We start from the raw sequence: 23,809 nt of genomic DNA on the forward strand, positions 1-23,809 counted from the left end.
TCAATCATCATATACACTGCTATCGATATGAAAGGCTGCTCAAAACATGCGTCATGTCACCGACGCAGGCCTATGGGGGCAGTATTATGCTGAGGAAGACATTCACCTGGGCTTCCATGCGACCCGTAGCAGTAATAAAAGGGGCACTGACGGCTGTGGATCCCATGAATGTTATTGTGCACCATCTATGTGCCTAATATCTTCCCTGAAAGCGACGACCTCGTCCAGCAGGGTATTTTCCATGTCACAGGGCGAGAATCGTGCTACAGTGGTTTGAGAAACTTGATAGTGATCTCATGTTGATGTCCTGGCACCAAATTTTGCCTGATCTGAACCCGATGGAGAACATAAGGTACGCTATTGGGCGCCAGCTCTGCGCTGAAAAACCACAGGCCATAATTTGCAAAAACTGCCTCACTTCTGCGTAGACATTTCGTGCAACACACATCCAGAATGCCGTGCAGGACTTGTGATCCCATTCCAAGCAGAATCGCTACTGTTATGCTTGGTTATAGTGTCTGGCTCGTCAGTGACTGTCACAAGCATAGGCTACCGCCAAAGGTGGCGGCGTATTTATGCTATAATGTCTACAGAGGACATTACAGATTCCATACGTAAAACAATTTGGATGAAGTTAATCATCAAAGGTACGGTATGTGAAACATAGTAATCAGATACTTTTATCAAGCACCCACGTCAGGAGCTGTAGTGGTAGTGTACATCATTAATGTGTCCGGACCACTGTGAGACGTGCAGGAAGAGGGTCAATGAGGTTCTGAAGGTATTGACAGCGATGTGGAATCAAGCCTACTCCAGTGCCGTGGCCAGCTGCGCTATGTTTCTCGATTGAGGACCCGTGGCGCGAACTGCCCGATCGAGGTGGTCCCACAGATTATCGATTGGGTTTTGATCGGGGTGTTTGGTGGCCAGGGGAGTGTGGCAAATTCATCCTGGTTCCCCTCGAACCATGCACGTACACTGCGAGCTGTGTGACACATTTCATTGTCCTTCTGGTAGATGCGATCGTGCCGAGGAAATACAAACTGCATGTAGAGTTGGACATGGTCCTCACGGATAGACGCTTACTGGTGTTCATCCACTGAACCTTCCAGGATGATGAGATCTCCCAAGGAATGCCATGAAGACACTCCCCAGACCGTAGCGCTCTCTCCTCCAGACTGGACCCTTCTGACGATTGTTGCAGTGTGTTTGCTTTCAGGCGTTTCACGCAGTAGACGCCAACAGTCATCTGTCTGATGGAACATAAAACGGGATTAATCCGAAAAGTCCACCTGTCGTCACTCAGGGGACGTCCAGTTGTGATACTGGCTTTCAAATTCCAACCTTCGTCGCCGATGAACGTGAGTCAGCATGGGTGCATGAACCAGTTACCTGCTGCAGAGGCTCACATGCAGATACGTTCGCTGAACGGTCGTTGATGAGACACTGTTAGTAGCCCCTTGGTTCATCTGGACGGGTAGTTTATCAACAGTTGCACGTCTGTTCGCCCATACACATCTCGGCAATTGTCATTCACCCCTATCATCTATGGCCCATCGTGCACTACAGTTGCCTTAGCACTGGTTTTTGGTTAGCGCTATTTTGCCATGCACAGCATATATTAACCACAGCGAAACGCAAACAGTTTACAAACTTAGCCGTTTCGGAAATGCTTCCACCCTTGGCCCGAAGGCCAATGGCCCTTTTGGGCGTCAGAGAAGTCGCTTCTTTTTCGCATTACGACAACGACTGCACCCCCCACCCCTCACCCCCGCCCGACATACTCTCTACTGCTAGCGCTGCCACCTGCTTTTTCTGAGTGGTTTATTGCACGTTGATATCTAACATAGGTGGTGATCTCATTAATTTGACTGGACCACGTATTATTTTAACAGGAGGAGATTTCAACTTCCCAGCAGTATAATGGAAGATATATGCGATTAAAACTGGTGCCAGAGGCAGAGATTCATGTGTAATTGTTATGAATTCCTTGTCTGAAAATTACGTCGAGGAGAGAGAGAACCGATGCATGAGGGCAGTCTTTTAGACCTTCTAGTAACTAACAGACACAATCTTGTCAAATCAGTTAAGAGGATGGTATCAGTAATCATAAGGTTGTGATACCATCAATGAGTATGGATTCTGCAAGCAAGGTTTAGAAAGGTACGAAAATATTTTTATTTAGCAGCAGTGGCACGATGTAGATTGCAGAATATCTGGGTAGCAGCAATGTTAAATATTTATCTCTGAGAACGAAGATATGGAACACGAACGGCTAAAACTCATACGCATTGTTCATTATGTCTTAAATAAGCATATGTCGAGCAAGGTACGCTGTGTTTCAGTAACCGTCTTAAAAAGATTCTACGAAAGTAAAGGTTGCTTCATCTCCGATTTAAGCAAAGTCAGATCCTAGATGGCAAACGAAACCGGAAAGAAGTCAAAACGATAGTAAGGGGAGCAACGTGGGAGGGATTCAATGAATTCGGAGGTAACATTTTACCGAACTATCTGACTAAAATCCGGAAAATTTTGGTCTTACGTAAAGTTAGTAAAGAGGTTGAGATCATCTATTCAAGTCATTCAGTGTTCATCCTGGCACCGAAACGGAAGATGACAGAGAGATGGGCAAAATACCGAATTCAGTCCTCCGAAATCAATCGTCGCACCAACGCTGTAATGACAGGTAATGATATAAACGATCGCGAGTTAGAAAATAAACAAAAAGTCTTTAACAGTGGAAAGGCAACTGGATCGGACGAGACAACAGTGAGGTTCTACGGAGATTACGCAAAAGAGCTTGAGTCACTTCTAGCAGCAGTTTGTGACTGGCCGCCGAGCAACTAAGAGTACCTAGTGACTGGAAAAAAGCGCAGTTTTCAAAACGAGGCATCGTACAGATGACAGGCCTATGTCGATATGTCACTCTGCTTCAGAAATACTAAACATGTTTTATGTCTCGCATTTGGCGGTTTCAGAGAACGAGAATTCCCTCGGTATAAATCAATATACCGGGTGGTTGTAATTATAAACTTTCCCTATTTAACACGTTATAACACGGGAACTAATAACATACGAGTACCAAACTTGGTAGCATTAATGTCGAGAGGATGGGGAAGAGAAATAATACAGACTCAGTTTAACTGAAACACTTTTGATTTGCTGCTAAAGGGGCTCAATATGACGCTCATCAGTATCCATAAGAGTCTGAAAGCGCAGGATTGCCTTCTGCACAGCAGAACGAAGCATGTCCATAGGTATGCTGGCTACCTCTCTTGATATGCTGCGCTTCAGATCAGCACACGTGTGAATGTTCCCCCGGCAAACCCTATCTTTCAGGTAGCCCCACAACCAGAAATCACAGGAAGTAAGGTCAGGTGATCGTTCTGGCCAAGCATTTGCAAACGATCGGCTGATTATTCGATCGTTCCCAAATGTGTTTCGGAAAAGCAAGTGAACTTCGTGAGCGATATGCAGTGGGGCCCCATCTTGCACGGAAACTATTGAGTTCAATGCTTCTCTTTCCTGTAGGGCGGATATGACATGCTGGCGAAGCACATCGCAGTAACGCTGGCCGGTCACTTTGCTCGTCTTTGGTCCCTGAGCGCCAGCCTGTTCAAAAAAGAATGGACCAATGATGAACATAGCCATGAAGCCACACCACACGGTGACAAGTTCACCGAACAGAGGAACTTCACGCACAGTGACTAGAGGTGAAGATCTTCACATTCGGCAGTTCTCCGTGTTCACCTCAACCGTCAGAGAAAAATGAGCTTCGACTGTCTATAGGATGGTCCAGGGCCAGCCCTCGTCAATTTCAGTCCTTGCAAGAAAGTGGAAAGGGAAGTCAACGCGTCATTGTGCGTCCTGTGCTGCAAGCTACTGTACGATATGGATCTTTTACGGACACTATTTGAGAATGGTTCGAAACATCTTACGTACAGTGGGTCACGGGACAGGGATCGTGACACAGCAGGTGCATTGCCTGACATACGGAATTGCACGCAGCATTGTCTGCCATAGCGACAGCGATTGCATCAACCACATGATGGACAACCGGTCGTCGGCCTCTTCCCGGAGCGACGCCCCGTTCTCCAGTTGATTCGAATGATTCGAACTTTTTTTATCATACTCCGCTCAGCAAATGGAGAAAGAGGACGCTTCCGTAATCCTTTCTCGAAGTGCAGCTGCAGCATTACTGTTGTTTTGATAATAAAGCTTACCAATAATGCCCTGCACCTTTTGTACAAGATCTTGTTGACACGTCAAGAAGTGCACTGCGACTGGTCGGGTATGTGTGGGAATTACGATGACTGATCACGGGGATCTAGTGGCTATAATTGGAACTAGACGGTGGCGATGTGACGCATGGAAATCCTGCACCCCATACTCCGGACATTACTGCTACCAAGTTTGGTCCTCGTACGGTAATTAGTTTCCGTGTTATAACGTGTTACATAGGGAAAGTTTAATGGTCATCATCCCGTAGATTCCCTAAACAGATATCTTGCGAAAATCAGATCACAGTTCATCCATGAGATCCAGAGACGAAGGCACCGAGGGTGGTACTGTGTTCCTTGACTTCCAGAAGATACTCGATGAAGTTCAGCACTGTCATTTCGTGAACACAATTTCTTATTAGATTCACGATATCCTTGCAGAGAGTACTAAACACACCGTTCTCCACTAAATAAAACCGTCTTGACGGTAATTTCGAGAGTACCGCAAGGATAAGTAATAGTGAAATTATTGTTTACAACATACACTGCCTGACGCCGGTCGGAGTGGCCGTGCGGTTCTAGGCGCTACAGTCTGGAACCGAGCGATCGCTACGGTCGCAGGTTCGAATCCTGCCTCGGGCATGGATGTGCGTGATGTCCTTAGGTTAGTTAGGTTTAATTAGTTCTAAGTTGTAGGCGACTGATGACCTCAGAAGTTAAGTCGCATAGTGCTCAGAGCCATTTGAACCACTGCCTTGAAAAAGTGTGAAGTAGCCAGAAGGGGAGGAGGAAACGAAATGACACATCACGGGTTGAGAAGATACGTTATGTTATTTCAGTTATTACTAAATCGAGTCAAATTTACAAAGAACTTCCCAGTATGAGTTCACTTTTCAGAATGACATTGCACCACTTCTGGCCTGGACAGTAATAGCACACTTGGCCGCTCAGTGATCAGTGGAACTCGGCTGACTTCATGCCGCTCTGGAACGTTTACAATCGTAGCCAACCATAGCTGCTCAGTAGTATTGTGCTTCGTAACAAAATGGTTCAAATGGCTCTGAGCACTGTGGGGCTTAACTTCTGAGGTCATCAGTCCCCTAGAACTTAGAACTAATTAAACCTAACTAACCTAAGGACGTCACACACATCCATGCCCGAGGCAGGATTCGAAACTGCGACCGTAGCGGTCGCGTGGTTCCAGACTGAAGCGCCTAGAACCGCTTGGCCACACCGGCCGGCGATTGTTAATATTATTTACAAAAATGAGCGAAAAGGCGGTACCCGTTCCTTCTAGCGATTCCCCAGCAACTTACGTATCACTTCTAAGACGCATTAAACGATTACATGTTCATTTCTTTAATAATCTGTTAAACTAGATCCTCTGGGAGAATGAGGTGGGGCTTGTCTTAGGAGCCACTGGGCTATGAGCTGATCGTAAGCTATCACTCCCGCTATCCTCCACTCAGGGGCCAAGTAAAGGTGTATGATCAGTACATACGCTAATTTGGTTCGGAAGATTGTCATAAAATCGTTGTGTCCTCTCCTGAGGAAATCTGACCCACAAGAGTAGCAACTGGCCCCTATGTCCTGGGTGGTCCCACACATGTTTTATTGTGGGCAGACTTGGAGATCTTGCTGGCCAAGAGAGTACTTCAACATCAAGCAATCAGTTCATAGAGATATGTGCCATGTGTAGACGAGCATAATACTGCTGCCAAATGGCACCATGATCTGTCATATGAGTGGTAACACATGAGGACGTAGAATGTCCGTGACATATCATTGTGACGTTAGAGTTTCCTACATTACATCCATTCATGGTCTGAATTCGTACGTGATGGTAAGTCGCACCATGACACCACGAGCAACAGCGCTGTGCCTCGCCAAAACAATGTAAGAATGGGACCTCTTTCCAGGTTGTCGGCATGCTCGCCAACGGTGGTCGTGTAGGGTAGTGCAAAACAGAGGTACATCGCTCAGCACAGTGCGACGCCATTCATCAGGAATCCATGCTTCCCGGTCACGGAACCACTCTAAGAACAGACGTTTGTGTTGTGGTATTAACGGCAGCCTATGCATCTGACCGTAATTCCCGTCTGCCTGCTCTTAGTCTCCGGCCAATGGTGAGGGATAACACAGAATGTTGCAGGGAATCTGTTACTCGTTCTCTAATGGCGGGAGCAGATGTGAAATGGTTACACTGTACTTGGAGCACAATATGGCGGACCTCTCTTGTGGTGGTCAGAAGTGATCGGCAGAATCCTTGACGACGGGTATACTAAATTTCTCATTCCCACGTAGTTCAACATCAGGCCATTGTCACATTTGAATGCCCCACAAATCTGGGTAACGTACGATTCGACCCGTCGCCTTGATGGAGACCCCCAATGAGACCCGTTTCAAACTCTGTCAGATGCTGATAACTCTGTCTCGAGCGAGTACGCGGCATCTCCACGTCTTTCACAGTGATCATTCGACATCAGACGCTCTTTAAGCACCTTAAATGCCGTACCAATCATGCTAACAACATTAAACACGATCAACCCCACTGCCCCCTGGTGGCCGTTCCACCTGTCACAAAGAATTTACCTGTCATCTACATATCCACAGATGGTGTATACGTGTACGAAGTTACATTGACATCCAACCATGTCTTATGGTTACTTTTTATTGTCGTGCAGTGTATACTTAGGACCTAGTAGTAACGTCGGAAGCTCCACGAGATTATATTTTAACTAAAGTTCAGTCTTGATCACAACACTTATGTCTCAATAACATAGGTGACCGGTTTCGGTTATATTTAGACAACCATCTTCAGACCCATAGTTTCCTTGGAGGATGGTAGGCGGAGCTCTGCTCAGCTGCTACGAAGTGACTTCGTAGCAGCTGAGGAGAGCTCCGCCTACCATCCTCCAAGGAAAGCATAGGTCTGAAGATGGTTGTCTAAATATAACCGAAACCGGTCACCTACGTTATTGAGACAAAAGTGTTGTGATCAAGACTGAACTTTAGTTATAATGTAATACTCTATTGATCACTGTTTCCAAAAATGTTTACCAAAACTCCGTGAGATTGTTCCCAGACTATGCAGTTGTTTAAGGAAGGTATCAACGCCAGAACACGAAGGCAAATGCAGGAAAACTTTCAGAGGTTCCACGATTGGTACAGAGACCAGAAGCTGACACTGAACGTTACTGAACATATTGTGAGCAAAAAGGCGAATAATTTCACTATTGTTCGCTTACTCTCCAGTCGAGAAATCACTTAAACAGTAACTACCGTAGAATACCTCAAAGTAACAGTCCGGAGCGGCATGGAGAGGAATGTCCACATAAAACAAATAGTAAGAAAGAAAGACGCCAGGCTGAGAATCATTGATGGACCATTAAAGAAATGTAATTCATTTTCGTGGTCGACTGATTCTTGGGTATTGCTCATCATTCTAGGATCCTTACCAAGTTGGATTTATAGACACACAGAAGACTCAACGACGAGCGGAGCGTTCCGTCACGGATCGTTTCTTGGCGCGAGACTGTTATACAGAGACGCTCAAAAAACTCTACTGGCAGACGCTACGAGAGAGCCATTCTGCATCATACAGACGTCTGGTGCTGAAATTTCGAGAGTACATTCCGGGAGAAGTCGGGCACGTAAATCTTCCGAAATGACCACGACAAGAAAATCAGAGATCTGAGAAATTAGAACTCATGCGGAAGTTTATCGACTGTATCGACGTATCATTCGTGAATGGTGCGCCTCGATAGCTGAGTAGCAGCCTGCACGGTAGTTCAGCGTGTTCGGTCAGAGGGTTAGCCGCCCTCTGTAATAAAAAACAAAACAAAAAAAAACTGAGTTAATGGAAAGACGATGGACTAGAACAAGCGTCCTGGGACGTCCGCCCCAAACACACAGAACGAACAATCACGAACAAAATGAGATAAAAGACGTGGTCAGCGCGATGGAATGCCATGCGAAAGGGGGCCGCGTTCGATTCCCAGCTGGGTCAGACATTTTCTCTGCTTAGGGACTGGGTGTTGTGTTGTCTTCATCATCGTCTCATCATCCCCATCGACGCCCAAGTCCCCGAGGTAGCGTCAACCAAAAAGACTTGCACCAGGCGGTCGGCCTACCCGGCGGGAGGCCCTAGCCAGACATTTCATTCGTGAACGGAACAACGGAGAGGTGCCAGAAGCATCCTCTGACACAAACCGTAAGGTGCTTGCGGAGTATAGATGAACATCCAGTGACCTATTAGGATTTTTATGGATTTAGTCGTCAGTGCACATATTTGAGACATTGGGGAAAGTAACCGCTGTGGCATTTTTACATCTCATAGCTACAAAGAGGCCTTACTATATCGAGTGTGAGCATAGCGATAGGGATTAGTGGTCAAAACGTCATAATAGCCACTACGGTTACTAAAATTAATAAATTTGACAAAAAGGCTAGGGGAGGCTCTACGCTGGAGGAAGCGGGTAAGCATTTGTTGGCATCCTACTTAGAAAATGAAGGGGACGTCGTTTAGTTCCACTGTGATGTAAGGGAAAATTTGAAACTGATTGTCAGTCGCATTCTGGAGAAGAACGTGCCAAGTAAGTGTACTACTAGCGGAAAAGATCCACCGTGGTGTAACAACAAAATTCGGGAAATGCTGAGGAATCGAGACTGCACTCTCGGTTCACGAACGGACGCATAACTATCGACAGCAAAAGTTGGTAGAAACTGAAGCCTCTCTAAAAAGACCGATGAGCTTTAAACTTCGGAAGGGAGCTTTAAACTTCCATCGTCATATGGTGTGAACTCTGAAAAACTCTGGTCCTGCCTAAAATCGCTCAGCGGGTCGAAGGCTTCTATTTAGCCATTCGTAAAACAATCTGGCGTGCAATCGAAGACAGCAAAAGGAAAGCTTAAGTTTTTAAGTTCGTGTTTAAAAAGTCATTTTCGCAGGAGGCTCGTACGGGCGGTCATCGTTTGACCAGAACACAAACTCACACAGAAATAGGCATTCCTGGCTTTGCAAAGCAGCTGAAAGAATCGGTAACAAATAATTCAACAGATCCAGATTTTTTTACACAGAGTTCAAATGTTCAAATGTGTGTGAAATCTTATGGGACTTAACTGCTAAGGTCATCAGTCCCTAAGCTTACACACTACTCAACCTAAATTATCCTAAGCACAAACACACACACACACACATGCCCGAGGGAGGACTCGAACCTCCGCCGGGATCAGCCGCACAGTCCAATGACTGCAGCGCCTTAGACCGCTCGGCTAATCCTGCGCGGCTTACACAGAGTACTCTTTGGCATTGCCCCCTCGCTTAGCTATCGTCTATCACGAGTCTCTTACCGAGCGGGGCGTTCGAAACGACTACAAGAAGTGCAGATGACTCCTATTCGTAAGAAGCGCAAAAGAAAGGACCCGTAAAATTACATATCAATATCCATAACGTCGGTTAGCAGAATTCTTGAGAATTTTCAGAGTGCGAATATAATAAATTTTCTTGAGAGACAAAAGCTTCCATCCACTTTCAATACGCATTTAGAAAGCATCTCCTGTGCAAAACCAAGCTTATCCTTTCCTCGCACGGTGTCCTACAATCGATGGGTGGAAAGCAACAGGTAGATTCCATATTCCAATATTTTCGGAAAGCGTCGGACACAGTGTCACGCTTCCGACTATTGACCAAGTTCTGAGAATACGGAATAGGTTCTCAGACATGTGAGTGGCTCGAATACATTTTAGGTAATGGAACCCTGTAAGTTGTCCTGAACGGCGAGTTTTCTTCGGACACGTAGGTATCGTCAGGAGCACGCCATGGAAGTGGACAGGACCGCTCTTATTCTGTATACACATAACTGTTTTGCCAGACAGGGTGAGCAGCAATCTGCGACTGTGTGACGATGACAGTGTAGTGTACTAGAAAGAGTCTTCTTTGAATGACTGTAGAAAGATGCAGGCTGACTTGAATGGACGTTCTATTTGGTGTGATGCAAATATGCAAAACTGTGAGTTAATGTAGATGAACAGGAGAAACACTCTCGAAATTTTCGAGTACTGTGTTAGAGAGGAGTGCTGCTTCATAAAGTGACGTCGATTAAATATCTAGGCGTAACTAAGCAAAGCCGCATAAAATGGAGCTACCAAGTAAGGTCGTTTGTAGGGAAGACATATGGTAGACTTCGGATTGTTGTTGTTGTTACTGTGGTAGTCTTCAGCCCGAAGACAGCTTTGGTCCAGTGCAAACCTCTTCATCTCTGTACGGCCGCGAGGGGTAGCCGCGCGGTCTAAGGAGTCTTGTCACTGTCCGTGCGGCTACCCCCGTCGGAGGTTCGAGTCCTCCCTCGGGCATGGGTGTTTGTGTTGTCCATAGCGTAATTTAGTTGAAGTTAGATTAAGTAGTGTTTAAGCTTAGGGACCGGTGACCTAAGCAGTTTGGTCCCATAAAATCTTACCACAAATTTACAATTTTTATCTCTGCATAACTACTTCAAACTACATTCATTTGCACCTGGTTTCTGTTTTCAAGCATCAACAACTTTTGCCCCTCACACTTCGCTCCAATACAGAGTTGACGATTTATTGATGCTTCAGGATTTGTCCTATCAACCGATCCCTTCCTTTAGTCAGGTTGTGCCTTAAACAGTTTTCTTTTTTCGAAATTGATTCAATACCTCTTCATTTGTTAATCGACCTACCCATCTTATCTCTGGCGTTCTTCTGTAATATCACATTCCAAAATTCGTAATCTCTTCTTGACTTGTCTGCTTATCGTCGCGTTTCGCTTCCATACTACTACATTAAAGATATCCTAACACTTAAATTGGTTTTAGGTGTTAATAAATTCCCCTTTTTCATAAACCCTTTTCTTGCTTTAGTCAATCTGTATTTTGTATCCTCTCTACTTTGGCCATCATCAGTTATTTTGTATTCCCAAACAACAAAACTCATCTACTATTTTTACTGTCTCATTTCCTAATTTAAACTCGGCATCATCGGACTTAATTCGACTACATTCCATTATATTTGTTTTACTTTTATTGATGTTCATCTTATAATCTCTTTTCAAGAAACTGTCCATTCCATTAAACTTCTCTTCCAATAATTTTGACATCTCTCATAGAAATACAATTTCATCAGCAAATGTTAAACGTTTGTTTCTTCTCTCTGAACTTAAAAATTCTCTTTACAAACTTCTCCTGGGTTTCCTTCACACCTGTACAGATTGAATAACAGTTGGGAGGTGGTACAACCTCGTCTCCAGGGAAAATATGCCTACATTTATCGACAACCATCAAACTGATCGTCTTCGAGACCGTCTTCCACCTGTTTTCCCGTCTTTCTGTAAATAATTCGTGTCAGTATTTTGCAACCTTAACGTATTGCACTGATGATTCGGTAGTATTCAAACTTGTCAGCCTTCTATGGAATTGGAATTATTACATTCTTATTGATGTCTGGGAATACTTCGCCTGATTAATATACCTTGCACACCAGATGGAATAATTTTGCTATTGCTTACTCTCCCAGGGATTTCTACAATTCTCAAAGAATGTCGTCTACTCTAGCAGACTTGTTTCCACTTAGGACATTCAGTTCTCTGTCAAATTCATTTTGCATGATCATATCTCCCATTTCATCTTCATCTACTTCCTCACATCTGTCTGTAATATTGCCCATTAATTTGTTTCCCTTATATAAAAATTTTATGTATTCATTCCACCTTGCAGCTTTCCCTTCTTTGCTTAGTACTGGCTTGCCATTTGAGATCTTGATATCCATACAGCTGCTTCTCTTTTCTCTAAAGATCACCTTAATTTTCTTATAGGCATTATCTATCTCAAGTTATGCATGCTTCTGCCGTTTTGCATTCTTCCGCTAGCAGTTTTTGCCTAACCATTTTGCACTTTCTGACAATCTCATTTGTTAGACATCTGTATTCCATTTCGCTTGCTACATTTCCTGTTTTCTTATACTTTCTCCTTTCGTCAGTTAAATTCAGTGTCTCCTGTGCTATCCAGGGATTTCTACTAGGAGTTGTTTTTCTAGCCTCTGCTGCCTTCGCTATTTCATCTCTCAAAGGCAATCATTCGTCTGCTATTGCGTTCTTTTCTCCTGTTTCGGACCAATGTCATCCGGTAGGTTCGATCAACACACGAGCATTAGAAAAACGTTCCATGAACTCGAATGGGTCTCCCTGGGGAGATGAACACGTTCTTTTCGCGAAGCACCATTGACAAAGTTTAAGGAACCGTCATTTGCGATAGACCGCAGAAAGACCACTCCCACCAACATACATTCCACGTAAAGCTCACGAATATAAGAGAAATCAGGGCTCACACGGAAGCGTGTAGATAGTCGTTTTTCCCTCCCATCTATGAGTCAAACAGGGAAGGCAACGACTAGCTCTGGTACAAGGCACCCTCCAACATGCAACGTTTGGTGGATGGTGGAATATGTAGGTTGTGATGTAGATATCACAGTAGTATTCACGTGGGAGCAGAGAAAGTATGAAGAACGTACGTCACGATAGTGCGATGGGAATTTGAACCCCGCTTTTCCTGAATACTCGTACATCAGTACTATCTCCCTCGATAACTCTCTGTGGAGTGTTCCGTACATGCTTCATTCTCCGTTAACCGATTACAGCTAAACTAACCTGAATGGTTTCTTAGCCGGCCGCGGTGGCCCTGCGGTTCTGGCGCTGCAGTCCGGAACCGCGGGACTGCTACGGTCGCAGGTTCGAATCCTGCCTCGGGCATGGGTGTGTGTGATGTCCTTAGGTTAGTTAGGTTTAAGTAGTTCTAAGTTCTAGGGGACTTATGACCTAAGATGTTGAGTCCCATAGTGCTCAGAGCCATTTGAACCATTTGTTTTCTTATATCTCAACGTCTGATTGGCCGGTGTAATATGAACATTCAGTATAATCACTTGATCTTGTACAAACATATTACTAAACTATTTCACTTTAATAACTATAATGGACCCGAAGGTCAGAGAACACTTCATGCTCCTAAGTGTCTTCATTTAGCACTAGTCTGCTTTACCTGAAAAATGATTTAGTTGAATTCTGCTTCTTTCTGGAGGTATTTGGAAGTATGAACAGAACAACCAAATTATTTACAAATAATAGACAGTTCTGCAGTATTGTGATTTTTCAGTCATTAGTAATAGCAATGAAGGTTCTCTTTAAATCTGGAAGTCACTGAATTCGATGTGTGTGTGTGTGTGTGTGTGAGAGAGAGAGAGAGAGAGAGAGAGAGAGAGAGAGAGAGAGTCTGTGTGTGTGTGTATGTGTGTGTGTGTGTGTGGTAAAAGGAAACCATCCATTAAAACAGCAAGTTAGTTCTAATTTTTAAGACCGAAAAAAATTTGTGCAAATGTAAAATTGTTCTGTATAATCTGTTGAAATCAGTTTATTTTCGTGCGTATTTTAGTAAACTTTTGCTTTTCCTGTCTGTCTGCTGATTCTACTCTAACAATTTCAGCCTTAAATGGGTGTTGAAAAAACAGATATCTTGTATACTGAAAACAATAATCCTGAGTTTCTAGTTTTTCGTTTATCAGGAAGTAAATTTTATACAGTGTAAATACAGATATTTAAGTAGAGTGGAGGTATTCTGATTCAAGGAGCACTTGTCTCCACATACTCTAATATTCACTTTGTAGTTCATTTTAGCGCCTGACAGTTCACAGAAGCGCTTTTCATGAACCGAAAGGACTTCTTGCCTTGTTCTCGTCTAATCTTCTACTTTGTATCTGTTTTACAAAGTTATGTATTATTATATATTATTTCTGGGATGTATCAGACTTGTCTTATAGTGTTATGTCCAATGATCAAAGAACCAATAAAAAATAAAATAAAATAGGAACAGCTCACGTATGGTATGCGTGAAAGTGTATTTCGATCCGTTTTGCTGACATATTTATGCGGATGGACGAAATGCGAAATTTGTACCGTAAATATAAATTTTCGGTAAAGAGAAGCAGGAAATCGTTAACTGAAATAGATTTGATTCTACGGAGCGCAAAGTCAATTAGGTCGACTTTCTTCCGTACGCAATTCAAAACGAGCGCGCAAAGTCGATCTCTCAAACGCAACTATCCTTGCACTCGAATGCGTATCGATACCAAGCCCGCTGCTAAATGGGGATTTTGGGAGAATTCTGGCTTCATAGTGTCGTGTGCTAATACTTCTAAAATCCTTGATTCACAGCAGAATTAAACTAAATTGTATCAATGGTTTCTGGAAATGGTGTGTAAGGAAGACGTTGTGTCATGGTTTAAAGAATTACGTGGTCACAAACGTATTGATGTGATGTGCAGTTTGCTGAATATGTGCCTTCCATTCGAACTGAGGTATCTTGGCACATGTCTGGAGGAACTTGGAAAGAGAGATTTCCATGATTTAAGGGAAACAGAAACACGAGCGAATAACGTCGCCGAGCTTGCGGACTTGCAGTGTATTAGTGATAAACGGACACAAAGGAAATTAACGTTGTACCTATCTCTTTTACAGTCCTCAAATCATGCATGTTCTAATGGCCTGTACAAAATTTTAGCGAGCTTAGATTTTAGTGATCTTAATTTAAATACGGAAAGTGCTGATGAAAATCCTTTTGATGAACTTTTACTACTGTATACGTTAGCGGCTAATCACCCTGCATTCACCTACGAACAAAAATCAGTGCTTGTTAATATTTTATTGAAGCTTCAAGACGAAGAAGACAAAATTTTCGCTGCCAAACAGCCAGTGGGAATTGGCCTGCTTTACGTGAAGCCTCCAATCCAGGTTAGAAACAGCTAAATGTATACTAAAGCGGTAAACTCGATTTATGTGCATCGAAATTCCGTGATGTTTATGTTTTAAGAGGTTAGGAGTGTAACATTTAAATAGGATAGCGTGCAGGTTTGAGATGAATACACAATGTTGACACAGTATTTTGTCACTGTTTAGGCCTGCGTCCCTTGCCCGGCAACAGAAGATCGGCAAGATGTAATTAGCCACTGCTCAGGGATGGCAATACCCCCCACTCACCCAACAGGTGAGCTAGTACTGTTTTTATTTTATTTTAACCACCAATAATTATACTAATGCGAGTGTACAATATTTACTAGAGTACACAAGCATTTTCGAAAACCCGTATTGCCTTAAGTTCCATCGTTAAAAATGAAATCAGCAACTATAGTTGATTTTGTCATGAAAGAATTTTAGAAAATGTGTTAAAGTCCCAAAATATCCTCGCTCTTTGAGAGTCAGTGTGTTAATGCAGTAGTTATTGATATACACTGATTAAATTGCAGTGTTGCCTGTGTGTATAGTAAACAATACATTGACACTGACATTTCAGCCCTCACCACCCTTTCAAAAACATTTTTGTGTATTTGTATGTGTACTGCTAAACTCATAACATGTATTAAAAATCTAAAATCCAGAAAGTGTCAGTTACTCATACTAGTTGACACTGTGGAATAAGTTGTTTACTATTGCGCAAACAAATTCAGAATGTTCACATAATGGGTATTTTCCTTAATCCAAGACAGCTGTTTTACTTAAGCATTTTGCATATAAAGTGTAAAAAAAAATTGTGAACCTATCTAATATGTCTGTTGTATATAGTTCAGTGTAAATTAACATCATACTTAGTTCAAGTTCTCCTATCCCATAACAACTGAAGAAAAAACGTTTTGTATAATTATAATATTCACAATTTTTTTCTGATCAAGAAACATTGTTCAGCTCACTAAATCTGACCAGATATGATTTTATATAATTCCAACTATAAGCTTCTTAAGTCCACAAGTAAGATTTTTATTTAGTAGGCCTACTTACAGAGCAAGATCTAAGCCCAAGTGAGACTAAAGGCCAAACTATAAGTTTTGGAGAAAGTTTTATTAATTATTAGTGAAGAAAACCACACATTAACATTTTGGAAGTGAGAATTTCCTGGTGAAATGGTACTTTCATGACACTCACAAATAAGCTATCGTATTATAAACTGGATGGGTGAATCTCTTGTTGATGCAAACTATCGTATATTTTGGATATTCCCCCATATTAAAATTTGCACCATTCACCTGGCATTGACAAGTAATGTTCAGCTACTTATGTTTCAAATTTAAACATCTGTCCATGGATTCGTTCTTATAGTTCCCCAGTTATTGCTTCTGTGCTCTACCGTGGTGTTATTGTACTGACTGTCAGTGTGTGCCATCGAGTTGTCCTGTTTAATGATTGTGACTGTTTGTAAAATGTGTTAGAGGGTTTTTTTATTATTTAAAAAGTGAAGTAAAATAAGAAGGTACCAAATATTATATGTTGAAGAGCCAGACAGTGAAAGGATAAATGATTACATATCATGTGTTTTTGTAGTTTGTTGACATAGGTAGTAAACACCCATCTCTGCCACCGGAAAACAGTAGAACATTTTCCTGTAGAATTACTCATAATAGAGATAGCCTAAATATGATTATCAGCCTGTGTTTTAATTATTTGTTCTGTAAGATCAACACTGAAACATGATTGTGAAACACATAACTGTAAAAAGATATCATATCATATGAAAGAATGGTATTTATTTCTTATAGCGTTGATTGTGGTATGAATTTAAATACATTTTGTTGATACTCAACAGCTTTGCTTTTTGGTTTTACTTAATTTGTTTGATTTATGGTGCTAAGGCCCTGTTGGTATTTATTTGCTCATTTTACTTGATGTCTAGTGGTATGTTCCAAAAGTTCAAATATGAACATATTTTGTTTTATTTTGACTTTTAATTCCCTTTGCCAGTTTGATGTCTTTTTATTATGACTGCTGCTAAACTTTGTCTTCATAGTGTTTCACATTTCAGTACTTTTTTCTTCATATGTAATTTTTTACTGTAGCTCATGTATAGATGTTATTGAAATTAGTAAAATATTAAATTTTTTGTCCGTTTGTGGACAATTTACATTGAATGTAAACTAAAAACTTGTGCATTTTACATGGGTTACAGAGTATATCAAGTAAATAAGCTGTAGGACATTATCATATTTGCATCAGGTGTTGACGTTATTGAGAATTATGACCATAAGCTTACTAATCATGATTATTGTTTACTGATTGTTTGTGTGATCTTACCAAGTCCTGCTGCTTGATTATATCACCAACCACCCCAATTTGTGTCCATAAATATGAAAAATTTCCAGTTCCATTTTCATGGGGTTTGCCAAGATAGCTGCCATGACCTGTACAAAAAGTTAGCACATGTACCACTACCACTGTTCAGTTGAAACAAGGAGTGTTGAAGTACAAATTGATGTGTGTAACAGATTTCAGCCATATCGGTATTGTATACTAAAATTGATATATGTTCTCTGTAAATTAAAATTGCCATAGGTACCTGAAACTGACCACTTTCAAACAAGTTGCTGATAATATATATGTCATTGTAAAGATTGTGCTCAGTTCTTTAAGATGTAATCTGGTTGATTGTGTTTTATCAGTGTACAGTATTAACCATCTGGTGAAAGATTGGTGAGAACAATTAACCTTATACTTCATGCCACCACCATTAGTCTTCAATGTTGCTATTGTATGAGTACAGCCAAGGGTCTGTCCTGGAGGTGCAGTTTGTGTCAGTTTCAAGCTGAGTAATTTTTGAGATTTCACAGCAAATCTGTCTGGTTACACATGATAGTACTCGGGTACCTATTACATGTTGTGATGCTCTTCAGGCTAATACTAAATTACTGCATCTGTCTCTTTGGCAAGTTCCTTTTGTGATAATTACTGTCCCTCCCCTCCTCCCCCCCCCTCCCCCCCCTCCCCCCCATCCTTGCCTTGTGGCTTGTATCCTTTGAGTCAAGTAGAAATTGTAAGAGACTGCATTCCTGCATTCAGCTGGCTGTAAATTCACTGTGGCAAGTGCCAGGGATGCTAGACTTGTCTAAACTGCTGTTACCTGACCTGCTACTAGTAATCTGTTAAGATTATTAATGTGCACTAGTTTAGAATTCCGTGTATGAGAGCCCTCTTTATCAGGAAATGTGAATCTGTATGCAATATAATCGCATATATGTTGGTTAACACATTAACCTGAAATAGACCTATGGGCATTGCTATTTAATAAACAATAAGATTTTCTATGTTTGTACTTTCACACTCGTAAAGGATGTATGACAGATCAATTGGATTCATTATTATTTGCCTTCCCCTCTTAATTCTATTCATGAGTGGTTGGAAGATCCAGGAAACTACTGTTCCATGTGGTGATAGCTTCCATATTGTCCTCTGAAGAAAGCCAAGCAAGCAGTAAGGGATTTTGGACAGTACACTTTCCCGATCATATTTGTTGAATTGTCATCAGTCAAACTGTGGCACTTTGGTAAAATATTGTGTAATGTTCCAGCATTGTGTCCCTCGTATGTTAACTGCAGTGTTATTTGAATTCTTTAAAAACTATTTTCATGTAAAAATATGCTTGTTAGCTTTAATCAGTTTTGTTAATCCATTCCAGCCACTTATTTAAAGCCATACACATGTGACATTCATCCTTCATGTATGTCATTGTTTCCTGCCTTCGTTTTTTTCCAGCTCTTTATGTTACACTTACTTGCAGTTATGCCCACAATGTCTCTAAATAAAAGAATTTCTATTGTAGAACATCACAGATAATGTATGTTACTGGAAGTTATTTTCTCTCTGTGCCCATTTTTTAACTATTATGCACATACAAGCAACAGTGAAGTTTAACTCGAAGCTACTTATTCCCTTTATTTTTCTCTACCAGGTTAGGTTGTTACCACATACTGCCTGCTGCAAAGAAAACAGTTAATTACAGCTTTCAGTAGGATCCTTGAATTAAAATGTGAACTTTTACATGCGCGCACACTTAACACTAGGGCATTTTATGATATTTTTCCATCCAGAAGTCTATTCTATTGAAAAGAATAAAGATCAGGCAAGAAATCATAAAAATATAATGTAAATCAGTCACAGTAAAGTCTGTTTCATGGCACTATGTTAAGTTATGCACAAAACACCCCATTTGAAGTGCTTGGCTTTAATAATAGTAATAAAAAATTTTTACTTTTTGTGGTAGGCCTACTGATTTTAGCTTGGTGTAACATTCATACTCGGGGAAGCAAGTTTAGAGTTATGTTTATAAAGGTATTTTTTGTGTAATTATACATACAAAATCATTTTGTGTCACTAATTTTAATACTGGGCTTTTTGGGAGCATGTGAACATACGGGAACAATTGAGACTATAGGATGGCCATAAAGTATATTTAGACTTGGAATTATATGCTACCTGCCTGGCTTGCAAGTTGACCACATCGCTGATGTTTGTCTTTGGATTGACTGATGATCAGAACAGAGGGCATCTGAAACATTTCCCAAGTGAAGAGCTTCTTTCTCCCAATTGATTAAAGTCTAATTACTTTGTGGTTCCTTACCGAACCAGTCACGAAACCTGTTCTGTCATCTGTATCATATTTTTGTTGTCGTACTTCCTTTCTTGGACCCACACACTTATCACTAAGTGCTGCTCCAAAGTAAAGTCATTGTGGTATCTGCCTTTGTTCTTCACCAAACACAGAAAGGCAAACAATGAATTAGTCACTGTGCAGACTTTATACTCCTCCCTGAGCAGTTACATAGCAGTCATTGTGCAATTCATGCGAAGAGGACTGTTGCAATATCAGTGGTTTGGATGAATGGTTCAAATCATAAATATTGTATCGTCTTACACTGTCACACATACACTCCTGGAAATGGAAAAAAGAACACATTGACACCGGTGTGTCAGACCCACCATACTTGCTCCGGACACTGCGAGAGGGCTGTACAAGCAATGATCACACGCACGGCACAGCGGACACACCAGGAACCGCGGTGTTGGCCGTCGAATGGCGCTAGCTGCGCAGCATTTGTGCACCGCCGCCGTCAGTGTCAGCCAGTTTGCCGTGGCATACGGAGCTCCACCGCAGTCTTTAACACTGGTAGCATGCCGCGACAGCGTGGACGTGAACCGTATGTGCAGTTGACGGACTTTGAGCGAGGGCGTATAGTGGGCATGCGGGAGGCCGGGTGGACGTACCGCCGAATTGCTCAACACGTGGGGCGTGAGGTCTCCACAGTACATCGATGTTGTCGCCAGTGGTCGGCGGAAGGTGCACGTGCCCGTCGACCTGGGACCAGACCGCAGCGACGCACGGATGCACGCCAAGACCGTAGGATCCTACGCAGTGCCGTAGGGGACCGCACCGCCACTTCCCAGCAAATTACGGACACTGTTGCTCCTGGGGTATCGGCGAGGACCATTCGCAACCGTCTCCATGAAGCTGGGCTACGGTCCCGCACACCGTTAGGCCGTCTTCCGCTCACGCCCCAACATCGTGCAGCCCGCCTCCAGTGGTGTCGCGACAGGCGTGAATGGAGGGACGAATGGAGACGTGTCGTCTTCAGCGATGAGAGTCGCTTCTGCCTTGGTGCCAATGATGGTCGTATGCGTGTTTGGCGCCGTGCAGGTGAGCGCCACAATCAGGACTGCATACGACCGAGGCACACAGGTCCAACACCCGGCATCATGGTGTGGGGAGCGATCTCCTACACTGGCCGTACACCACTGGTGATCGTCGAGGGGACACTGAATAGTGCACGGTACATCCAAACCGTCATCGAACCCATCGTTCTACCATTCCTAGACCGGCAAGGGAACTTGCTGTTCCAACAGGACAATGCACGTCCGCATGTATCCCGTGCCACCCAACGTGCTCTAGAAGGTGTAAGTCAACTACCCTGGCCAGCAAGATCTCCGGATCTGTCCCCCATTGAGCATGTTTGGGACTGGATGAAGCGTCGTCTCACGCGGTCTGCACGTCCAGCACGAACGCTGGTCCAACTGAGGCGCCAGGTGGAAATGGCATGGCAAGCCGTTCCACAGGACTACATCCAGCATCTCTACGATCGTCTCCATGGGAGAATAGCAGCCTGCATTGCTGCGAAAGGTGGATATACACTGTACTAGTGCCGACATTGTGCATGCTCTGTTGCCTGTGTCTATGTGCCTGTGGTTCTGTCAGTGTGATCATGTGATGTATCTGACCCCAGGAATGTGTCAATAAAGTTTCCCCTTCCTGGGACAATGAATTCACGGTGTTCTTATTTCAATTTCCAGGAGTGTATTTAATTACAGTGTAAAGTGACACTCTGGCCATACTGTACACCTGCAATGGTTTGGGGTTGTCTAAGGTGATTGTTGTTGTTCGCAGTTCTTTCACCTGTGGCAGTGATTTGTATATGTAAGTTTCATCATAGCTCTGAGTCCACATTAAATTGTTTCCCTCAATATCTGGCTAGGTACATTAATTCGAGAAAGGCAAGGGTGTACCACCCCCCAGTTGGACCACGCCTGGTAATGCACTGGCCTATTCAAACCAACTTTCAGGTGGAGAAAGAAATGATTATTGTTATCTGTACTGCTCTTTTGCATTAATGTAGGTTTGCTAACTGTAAATTCATATCTGTTTGAAACTTACTTACAAGTTCCTAGAACTGTCTTCTTTTTTCGAAGCCCTGTATCCTTTAAAATGACTCCTTGCTGGTACTAATATTTTTTGCTGACGAAACTTGCCATTTCATATGTTGTACTTATGGCATTGTCCACACTTCAGATCATAGCATATGGATTTACTAATTAGTATTTTCATGTGTAACCACAAGTAAGAGCCAGCCAGAGTGGCTGAGCGGTTCTAGGCGCTTCAGTCTGGAACCGCGTGACCACTACGGTCGCAGGTGCGAATCCTGCCTCGGGCATGGATGTGTGTGATGTCCTTAGGTTATTTAGGTTTAAGTAGTTCTAAGTTCTAGGGGACTGATGATCTCAGAAGTTGAGTCCCATAGTGCTCAGAGCCATTTGAGCCACAAGTAAGAGTTCATTTCTACTTCCATTTTTGTATTCAATGAGCTGCAATCTCTACATTAAATCCCTAGATCATGTATGTGGGAGAACCTTTTGCCTGGCCGTGTCTAACCACGTCAAGGGAAAGCTTAAGAATATTTTACTAATTGCAAGATAGTGGTGCACAGCATGTGGACCACCATTATATGTTAACAAATATGACAGTTGTTGAACGACTTATTTCAGCCTCTCAACTGTTCTTAGATCAACCTACATATCAACAAAAGAAGAATGTCATCACACGTGCAAAGGACACAGTAATATCACGATAGCCTCAGAATGTGTGTAACACATTATATCCTGTGCTTGTACTGAAGTGCCTGTATATGAGCCATTACCATGCAGGTCATATCAGTTCCATGAAAAACTTAAGTAAAAAAAATACTAATTATCAAAACTAATTGTTCAATAAATATTGTATTCTTTATTAGGTTATGGCAGTCCAACGTGAAAAAGCAAGAAAAAAGGGTGTGCACCTTATACACTGAGGTGACAAAAGTCATGGGATAGCAATGTACACAAATACAAATGGCCCTAGTATCTTATACACAATGTATAAAATGACAGTGCATTTGCAGAGGTGCCATTGGTACTTATGTGGTTCATGTGGAAAGGTTTCCAATGTGATTTTGACCGCATGACGGAAATTAACAGATTTTGAACATGCAACGGTAGGTGGAGCTAAATGCATGGGACATTCCATTTTGGAAATCATGAGGGAATTAAATATTTGAAGGCTCACAGTGTGAAGAGTGTGTAGAGAATACCAAATTCACGACATTATCTCTCACCATGGACAGTGCAGGGGCCAACAGCCTTCATTTAATGACCAAGAGTAGTGGCTTTTGTGTAGCGTTGTCAGTGTAACAGCCAGGCAACACTGCATGAAATAACTGCAGAAATCAATGTGAGACCAACAAACATATCCATTAGGACAGTGCGGCAAAATTTGTCATTAGTGGTGTATGGCAGTAGACGACCAATGTCTGTGCTTTTCTAACATCATGACATTGCGTGCAGCACCTCTCCTGGGTTCATGACCATATTGGTTGGAGCCTAGGTGACTGGAAAAGCATGGTCTGGTCAGATGAGTCCCAATTTATAAGAGCTGATGGTAGGCTTCAGGTGTGGCGCAGATCCCACAAAACCATGGAGCTGAGTTGTCAACAAGGCACTGTGCAAGCTGGTAGTGGCTGCATAATAATGTGGGCTGTGTTTACTTGGAATGGACTGGGTCCTTTACTGAAAATGGTTATGTTCGGCTACTTGGAGACCATTTGCAGCCATTCACATACTTCTAGTTCCCAGACAACGATGGAATTTTTATTTGTGATGATGCGCCATGACACCAGATCACAATTGTTCACGACTGGTTTGGAGAACATCTGGCCAATTTGAGTGAATGATTTGGCCACTCAGATTGCCTGACATGGCCACTCAGATTGCCTGACATGAATTGCGTTGAACATTTATGGGATATAATTGAGAGGTCAGTTCATGCACAAAATCCTGCACTGGCAGCATTTTCACAATTAGACGGCTATAGAGGCAGTATGGCTGAGTATTTCAACAGGGGCTTCCAACGACAAGTTGAGTCCATGCCACATAAAGTTGCTGCGCTACCCCAGGCAAAAGGAAG

At 42.6% G+C, this 23,809-nt stretch overlaps 1 protein-coding gene across 2 annotated transcripts in view; it reads left to right on the top strand.

The window, feature by feature from the left end:
- The first annotated feature begins 14,369 nt into the window (after nucleotides 1-14,369).
- The window catches only part of LOC126457758 (atrophin-1-like), a 76,640-nt gene continuing 67,200 nt past the window's right edge, over nucleotides 14,370-23,809 (top strand). For both annotated transcript variants that reach the window (XM_050094318.1, XM_050094319.1), the window contains exons 1-2: nucleotides 14,370-15,015; nucleotides 15,181-15,268. In XM_050094318.1, coding sequence (XP_049950275.1) covers nucleotides 14,476-15,015; nucleotides 15,181-15,268 — 628 coding nt within the window. In that variant the 5' untranslated portion in view covers nucleotides 14,370-14,475. The remainder of the gene's footprint in view (nucleotides 15,016-15,180; nucleotides 15,269-23,809) is intronic.

This window comes from Schistocerca serialis, chromosome 2 (genome assembly GCF_023864345.2).
Source record: "Schistocerca serialis cubense isolate TAMUIC-IGC-003099 chromosome 2, iqSchSeri2.2, whole genome shotgun sequence".
Lineage (NCBI taxonomy): Eukaryota > Metazoa > Arthropoda > Insecta > Orthoptera > Acrididae > Schistocerca > Schistocerca serialis.